Genomic DNA, 8819 nt, shown 5'->3' with positions numbered 1-8819 from the left:
GTTGTCCCCCGTTATCCCCAATTCCCCCCCCGGTTCACCCCCCCCCCCCCCCCCCCGTTACAACCGGAGCTGCTCGGCCCGGCCCCCGCCCAGCCGTGCGGGGCAGGTGCTGCCCGCGGCGGCTCGTACCTGCTCGGCCCGGCCCGGCCCGGCCCGGCGGCGCTGCTGGGGGCCGGGGAAGGCGAGGCAAGGCCGGGCCGAGCCGGGCCGGGCCGGGCGGAACGCGCAGGGCGGCGGGCGGGGCCGGCGGGGCCCTTTGGCGGCGGCACCGGGCGGCGGAAGGCGGAAGGAGGGAGGGAAGGAGCTGGGGGGGTGGGGGGGGGAAGGCGGCGGCCATGGACGACCAGGGCTGCCCGCGGTGCAAGACCACCAAGTACCGCAACCCCTCCCTGAAGCTCATGGTCAACGTCTGCGGCCACACGCTGTGAGTGCCCGGCCTCGGGGCCGCCTCTCGGAGCGGGGCAGCGCCCGCTGGGGCCCGGCCGGGAGCCGCCGCCGGCCCCGGGGGGGGGGGTTGTGAGGGGCTGTGGGGGGAGTTGGGGGGCTGTGGGGGGAGTTGAGGAGCGTTGAGGAGCTGTGAGGGTTTGTGAGGGGCCGTGGGGAGCCGTGGGGGTTTCTGGGGGGCTGTGAGGTGCTGTGGGGAGCTGTGAGGGGTTTTTGGGGGGCTGTGAGGCTCAGGACACGCTGTGGGGTGTCAGGATGCAGGACCGAGAAAGGAAGGGCAAGGCTTCTTGGTTAAACGTCTGCTGTGTTCAGTGCTGTGCTTGGATAACGAAGAAATCCTAATCCTACTTACCTACCTATATATTTATTGGTGTGTCAGTTTTCCTAATGAACGGTGCTTTCTCTGAAGGGTTGATGCTGCTTTAAATAGTGGAGAAGCCTCTTCTGAGCCAGTGCCGCCTGCGTCGTTTGTTGCTTACGTTATCTCTTGTAACAGCAGGGTTGTGACCGCTTCTTTTTCCTTTTCCCCAAAGATGAACGCTTGTATCAGCTGCAGCCGGCAGTGGGAATTAGCTCAGTAATGTATGTGTCTGCACTCATTCACCTTCGGATCTGGAGGTCTTTCTTCTTTTCCGTGGAAATTGTAAAGGTGCTATTCAAGTTCTTTCTAGGTTTATGTGATAGAAGTCTCCCCCTGCAGTAGCAGCCCTTTCTTTTTTGTTGCCTCTTCATCTTTCCCATGACATTTATGTTGAGATGCTTGTTTTTAAACCACGCGTGAATTACGTTTAAAAGACAGCCTGAAACCTTTACTTAACCCTATGTGCACAACCCCTGTAAGCGATCAGGATGAAGGAACTGGATTGCAACAGAGGACGTGCGTATGTATACGTAGTTATGAAATAAAGGGTTAGCTTTAGTGCAGTTCCCCGATCCCATCCTCTGGCCACGAAGCACTTGCATTGCTGCCAGGGAAGGCATGTGGGAGAGCAGCAGATGCTCCCCGGGTCGCGCTGTTGTAGGAGGGGAGCAGCAGGAGTGCCCCTGTGGTGACAGCAGTGCTGGCTGTGTAAAAGTGCAGCGTTAGCTGGAGTTCAAAAGCTAACAGCCGCGTTTGGGCAAGGCTGCGCAGTTTTAAAATGATGTTTCTATCTTCTGTTCCAGTGAAGATCAAAGGACTAGTGGTCTTCATGATCTTCTGCTTTCAAGCTCCTCCAGAGCCACTTCCAGCAGAGGACAGCATGTTTCAGTTTGCTCTCCTTTGGTTCTCAGAGTTTTCTTTTGTAGCTGAGCTTTGCTTGAGAAAATTAGTCATGTTTTGTGCTTTTCTGGGTCCAGCTGCTGACATCTTCTTTGGGACTGATGTCCCTGCCTTGCTTTCCTTGTTTCTTCCCAGCTGTTCAAGGACTTCCTCTGCTCTTGTTGTCTTCCTTCCAGCTCTTGTTGTTTGTACTTCTGCGTTTGAAATTGTTTTTGTCCAAGGCCAGAGCTGGTCTGAATCTGTGCGGCCCTGGGTTGGGCCAGCCTGGGTGCTTGCCAGGAGGGGTCTGTGCAGAGCCAGACAGACCCTGCCTGGATCCGGTGAGGTCTGCTAGTCCCACCCGCACCTTCCCAGCAAAGGGGGGCTCTGCAGCAGGGAACCACAGCTTTAAAGCTCCACTTTACCCTTGAGGGTAACGTTGAAGTCACTGTGTAAGTAGGATTTCTGGATTTCGTTACCTTCTTTGAAATCAAGGACTCTCCGTCTTGATGTGGTTCAAGCGGGTCACTTTCCCTCTGAAATATCCTTTTAATAACGCCTTTAACGTGTTTTTATTATTACTTCCATATGATGTTACAAAGCCTCCATACTGGAAGTCATTTCTTGGTAACGGCCAGTGTGTTCTCATAATAACTGGTCTTGAAGCTGGAAGCTCAGTGGAGACACCTGCAAGTGAAGTATGAGGGGTAAAAGGAGGCAATTGGCATTTGTTCTTTCATAAATTTACCATGTTTCTGCCACAGGGAAAGAATGTCTAACTTATTTTCAAAGCAAATGAGCCAACATAAATTTGTGGTGGGAATTTACCCTTTTTATAGTAGTTTGCTCTTCTTACTGTTGAAGATACTTCTCCCGATTCTTAATCTAAATTTCTTTGCTGTAACTTAAGCATGTAAGAATCCTAACATGCATTTTACCTTGCGAAGCGTTTGTTATACCTCTTTTGCAGGAACATTTTGCGTGCTTTGGGGCCTTTCTCTTTGGTGTTTTCCACACTTAAGTCCTGTTCCTTCAGTGATATTTCACTTACATCGGCAGCCCCGGCTTATTTCTCTTCTCGAGGCTTTTTCCCCTTGGTTTGTGTTTTTCTTGGAGTGCTCGGAAATGGACATAATCCTCAGAGTCCTCAGAACCACAGGCAGAGTCAAAATTATTTCATGTGCCTTGCATATGGTACTGGCATTTCATGCATCTCGGTAGGACAGATGGATCTATGCATGTCTTTATTTTTTCCGGCGATATGCGTTGATTCATGCTTGGCTCAAACCCCAGATTCTTTAGCACCTCACCACACAGCATCTCTCTGTGCAGAGCTGCATTGAACCTTGCTTTCCAAGTTGTTAAGCGGCTGACTGCTCTTACCTGTTTGCTTTATCAAACTCTACATTATTTCAGATGATTTTTGCACTTGCTTCACGTGACTTTAGATTCTGAGCCCGTCCGTCAAAGTGCTTGCAGTTGTTCCAGCTATATGCCGTCTGTTAACTTAAGCAAACAAAACCTTTCTGTCCTGATGTTTTATAATACGCAATTTGTTGACAAGGTGTTGTCCGGGAGATGTTCAAAGTTGTTGCTTGTAGCCGTAAGAAATCAAACTGAGGCGGAGGAGAACACGGAGTTGCCTACAGAAAGTTCCTTGTTAAATAATCTTTATTTCCTTGAGTTACTTTTTATAGTAGTGGAGACTTAAAGAAGATTAGAGCCACATTAATATGCTCGCTACCTATTTTCTCTCTGACTGAAATAATGATAACTTATCTCTGGGTAGGGCTCCTAGCAATCTCTCGGTACTCCAGCATGTCCTGTATTTGTTCAGTTTATATGACTGTCAATTTAAGTGTCAAAAGTCCCACTAAATCAAAACTATATTGCCTCGAGTTGGCATTTCCCTATCTACATTGCTACTCTGTCACTGAAGGAAATTATTCTCCTTTGGTACGGCTTGTTCTTGAACGGCGTGTTGGCTCCTAAGTGCTGTGTTATCTGAAGCACGCGGGAGATAGGTGCTTGTCTGATCCTATTCCAGCATCATCCCGGGGACCGGCGGCAAGCCGGGCTGCTCTGCTCTCCGCTCCCTGCCTGCTCGTTTTCCTGCTCCGTACAGGTAGGTGCTTCTGCCCTTCTTCAGACTTGATGTGGAGAGCAGAGCTGATCTTTGGTAACTGCCTTTCTCAGTTTTCAAAGGGTGTGTATTGTTTCGTCTGCCAGGTTTGGAAACCTTGCAGTACTTTTGTAATGCGGTAACCCCTGAATGTAGTGCAGAGGTGAAGTTTCATAAGTAGCCTGCAGGGCTGTATTGCCTTTATTGTGTTTTCTAGTTGAAGTTTACTGATAAATACTTACGAGACATTGGGTACTGACTCTGGTCTCTTGGTTTGGGAGGTGTGAAGCGCTTGCTCTAACGCGTCTCCCAGTTCTAGCTTGTGTTCCTGCTCCTTTCGTGCTGGTAGCAGCTTCATTAGCCAGTTCATCTCACTTGGGGAAGACTGATGCAGAAAACACCCTGAGTCCTTTGGCGTTATCTGTTAGAGGTTTCCTTCCTGTTGAGCCATGGGTTAAAGCACTCCTACTTCAACTGCTCCCTCTTTCACCACGTGCATCCTGGAGGAATATTTTCATATTACCTAGAGGCTTGCCTCCATTAGTTTTTTTCCTAATGCTTTGACCTTTCGTATTTTGTTGTTTGTGCTGTTCTCTTCATCACCTTCAGTTACTTGGAGTTGTACAAAACGGAGAAAATGCAAAATCTGTTGAATTTCAAGTCATTAACGGGCTTATACTTGGCTGAGATGGCTTGTCAGTACACTTCAGATCTTCTTTTGGGTTTCAGTTAGGTTGTTTTACCGTTAGTTAATTTTCTTTATTTTGCCCTCCTGAAGAATGGCGAGTGGTGCCTTTTCATGCTTTCTGTCACCAAGTTGTTTCTGCTTTCACGTTCTTAGCCAATTCCCTTCCTTTGGTTGGAATAACGCTACAAGAGCCTTCCTTCCATAGCTTTCTTTTCCCACCTCTTGTATAAACAAAGTTAATCTCAAAGTGTTTGAGAACTTCTTGGGCAATGTGTGTCCTGTTTGTTCCTTCTTTTTTTTTTTGACAGATGCCTGCAGTGAAGGTCCCTGCTGCTCTGAAGTGCCGTGCTTTGGCGATCCTGCTGCTCGTTCTTCTCCCCTTCCCCGCTTTGTCACTTTAAACCTCTCAGATCCGGGGCTGTGGAGTAGGTACTGTGTGTTATAGGACCTGCGTTGGCTTCCCGTCTCTCTTTTACTGTGCCCTAGACCCTGCCGAGAAATTCATTCTGCATCTCAGGACCTATATGTGCAGACGGCATTTCTTCTTTTCCGTCCTTTGCATATGTTCAGGGAGCCTGACGCTGTGTCTGAGCAGCTCGGAGGCTTCCCCCTTCCTGCTGAGTTCCCGGTGGCCGGAGGGGCTCAGGAATGTGGTCGTGGCCGCTGGTGGCGGAGCAGGGGCCGGTGTGCTGATAAGCAGCACGGTGGAGATAAGGGGTGAGCAGATGAGTGCGGGAGGGTGAAATCGGACGCGGGGTCTCTGCTGTAAACATCCTTCGAGCTGGGCCCCCGCCGTAGTTTATTCCAACAGAACCGCGCCAAGCCGTACGGCTACGGGAATGGTTTTGGGGGGGTTGGTTTTTAGTATTTTCCTTAGTTATTGCTTCTTGTCCAATATCACAAAAAGTGTAAGACCATGTGTTTTTGGCATTAGAGTGCTGTTAAATAAGCCTTTTCCACTATAAATCTTCCCTGTCACCGGGAGGGAGGATGATAAATTAGCAGTTAAAAGTTGTTCTAAGATGGGACTTAGTATGGAAATGCTCGGTTCAGGAATAATGAATGTCTTTTTAAGTTTATTTTCTTAAGTCTAACAGAGGTTCAAGTCATCAGATACTTGGCTTTAAAGATGCTTTTGTGCGGGGGGAAGGCGTGTCTAATAACGGAGCAGCGCTTGATTCAGGTTTTGCAGCGCGTTACTTCCTGAGGTGCAGCGATGGCTTTGCCTTCGTTTAAAGGTTGTGTTCCAGAGCCTGTTGTGCACGCGTGACGATTTTTGACAATTCAGATGGTTCCCAGTGCCTCTTCTGAGTGTGCAGATGCTGGGGGCGTGCTTGCCGACGGAGTTGTAATCCACCTGGCTTCGTCCGAGGCCGTGAATTATCTTTTGCTTGGCCTGCTTGGATTTTTGTTGCCTGTGCAGAGTTTTAGGAGGCAGGGTAAGCATATCCCGGTGATTTACTTACAGAGAGAGGGAAGGAAATGCACCCACCCAAAACTGCATTAAAAGAATGTTAAGGCAGTTGCTGCAAACAGGGCTGGGTAAAGAAATTTACTGTTGGCTGTAAACTTGGACCATATGGTCCCCAACAGTCAGGCACAAAAGGCTTAGGTAAAAAAGGAGTTAATTGGGGCTCCTGGCTCAGCTTTGTTGTCCCACTGCCCGCTCCAGGGAGGAGGAGGAGGGAAGCTGGTGTGTAAAGCTCCTTCCTCGGGGCTGGGGGGCTGCTCCAGCTACCGGTGGCCCGTCCCAGCTGGAGGGAGAAAATGCGGATGGTGCCTGCAGGCTGCCAAAAGCAGAGGCGCTCCCTTCCCTCCCTAGTGGCAGCCAGCTGTTGCGCTGTCTCTGCAAAGCGTTCCCTGGGCTTGCCATCTCGGGGAGGCAGGGGCACAGCACCAGAGCAGCCTCTGCACGGAACTGCTGCTCAGTTTCTGCTGCTTTGGCCCCTACGGAGTGTTTGGCTTTGTACTCATGTACTGCTGCAATCATAGATGGTGGTTAATGAACTTGCTCGATTATAAACTTTTTTGCTGTTGTCTTCCTGTCCACAAGAGGCTCGGGGAAAGTTGTCTAGGCTCCTGATGAAAATTTAATTCTTTTTCTCCTTTTCCCAGAGGGAGATGTGTTTATTTCTCATTTAATTTTTTAATAAGGCTCCAAAATGAAGACGGCACAACAACGCTTACGATCTCTAGGCCCAGCTTTGTGCCGCTCAGGGGAGACATCAATTCACCAGGTTGTGCCGTGGGGATTGTAATCTGCCCTGCACCCCGTTACGGCTCTTCCGGGGATTCATTAGGGGGTAAGTGCATCCTCGGAGAACTCTAATTGCGGTGCTAACGGCTGCTAAAATGAAGAAACGGGTTTCATTATTTGCTTATTTATTTTAATGTTAGGAGCATTCGGAGTTTTGTGGCTGTCAAATTCTCCAGGAGTTGCACGTAGGAGCATCCCCAGTGAGTTCAGCGCAGTGGGGTCTCATGCCAACATGTGGGGCTGGAGCCGTTGGAAAAAAGTTTGGAATCGTAGCGTTTAATCTCCTTCCAAGTGAAAGGATCTCTTGGCCTCCTGCTGCATTCTTCCCTGTAGTGTGGTTCAAGAAAATGCCGTTCTTTTAGGATGGGGGGGAGCCCTGGAGATTGTGGAAAAGAACATAAAACCGTGTTTAAGCGAACCGAGTTTGAAGAAGTCTAATTAGAGGTAGGCAGTGAGGAGCTGTCAATTTTTAACCTGTAGTTTTAACTCAGGTATGTGGGAATTAAGCATTTAAATATGTGTTGGATTCTTGTTCAGCAAACTTTTTTTCGGAACAATGCATCTTAAATCACGATACACAAGCACAGTGATGTTGTGTTCAGGGCTGCCATTTGTAACCTAGAAGTTTGCTGTGTTGGATGATGGCGATGAAGATGATGATGATTTTTTAAGGCCACCAGGGTCCTGTTCCTGGCAGAGACGCCAGTGCTGTTCTTCTGCAAGGCCCAGGGAGTTCCGCTCCTGGCCACCCGCCTTCTGCTTTGCCTGGTGCTAGTCCTGGCCAGCATCCCTTGGAGCACTTGAACCTGTTGCCGTAGCACAAAACTGCCTGTCTGGATCATTCAGAAGCGGAGCTTTGGGCTCGTGAGCGTTAGCGGCGTGAGTAGCGCTGGCTGAACCTTAGCGGTGTGCGTGTGGCTGCAGGCTCTGCTGCCCCCGGGATCCGGTTTGCCAACCTGGCACAAAACGAGCAGCTCTGTCGTTAGGTTCCTGCGGTGATGTTTGCACGGGATTAGTGAGCTGAAGTGGCTTACGGAAGGTTAGGCAGGCATCGGAGGTGGCACGAGGTAACCTGGAGGAACGGGCGTCCGCAGGCGAGGCGGGACAGGGCTGAAGAAGGTCCCGCTGCGGCAGCCTGAACTTGGCGTGCGCCGCGTTGTGAGGCTGCGCGCCCGAATAGCTGCCTTATCTCGGAGAGCAGGTGCTCTGGTTTGTCTCCCTCAGTCTGCTTGTTTTCTTGTGACTTGCTGTATCACGTCTCAAATGAGGTTCCTGGGCGTGGGTCCTTGCCTGCATGAACAAATGTAAGTGGGCTCGGTGGGCTAAAGCCCAAAAAACATCTCAAAAGTTGAGGTTTTTAGCTGCGCGTAGCCCCGGAGCAGGAACTTTGTGTGGTCCCAAAAATGCTTGCTTTGCTTTCAGGACTTCAACAGTAAATACTAGGTGAAGTGCTTTGTTCCAAGTGTTTCTTCTGGGTGAGCTGGGAGACACATCGGGGAGTTTTTAACTCGTGTTCATCAGACCTACCATGGGAAATTGGGTTAACTGCCGCTGGTTTGAAATAGTTGCTCGATCGTAGCCCATTTATCCTCTAAGGAAGAAGCAAATGACTTATATTTTTTTAGCTGAATGCATTCCCTCAGAAAGCAGGCTCCTTTCCCCTGAATTCTTAGGGTATACAAATCTAGGTCATCTTTCTTCATCTTTTTGGAGTTATTCCTGTTTTTATTAATTGGGATTAGATGGTCTTTGGACTCTGATCCTTCCCATTACTCTTCCAGAGTCTCTCCAGTTTATTCATGGGAGGTAATTAAATCATTGCTGAAATACCCAAGAGGTTATTTCCTTCTGCCATCCAGCTCTGACAGTGAATATTTGCTTTTAAATTTGGCTCTGGATCATGGCCTTCATACTCCTGTTGAAATGGCATCAGTGTTTTGGTTAGATTCTTCCTTTTGTTTTAAAACTTAAATATTTAGAAAATCTTATCTTTTTTTTTTTTTTTCCTGTCGAGCTCACAACTGGGATGTCTGCTTTGTAACACTTTTTTTTTGTCCACGCAGCAAGG

The 8819-nt window shown here is 49.2% G+C and overlaps 1 protein-coding gene across 1 annotated transcript in view; it reads left to right on the top strand.

Moving 5' to 3' along the window:
• Positions 1-264: 264 nt before the first annotated feature.
• MNAT1 (MNAT1 component of CDK activating kinase) overlaps positions 265-8819 on the top strand; it is a 124264-nt gene continuing 115709 nt past the window's right edge. Inside the window, exon 1 of the mRNA XM_083837632.1 lies at positions 265-424. Coding sequence (XP_083693758.1) covers positions 336-424 — 89 coding nt within the window. The 5' untranslated portion in view covers positions 265-335. The remainder of the gene's footprint in view (positions 425-8819) is intronic.

This window comes from Anser anser (assembly GCF_964211835.1).
Source record: "Anser anser genome assembly, chromosome: 5".
NCBI lineage: Eukaryota > Metazoa > Chordata > Aves > Anseriformes > Anatidae > Anser > Anser anser.
This window is presented reverse-complemented; position numbering and strand designations above follow the sequence as displayed.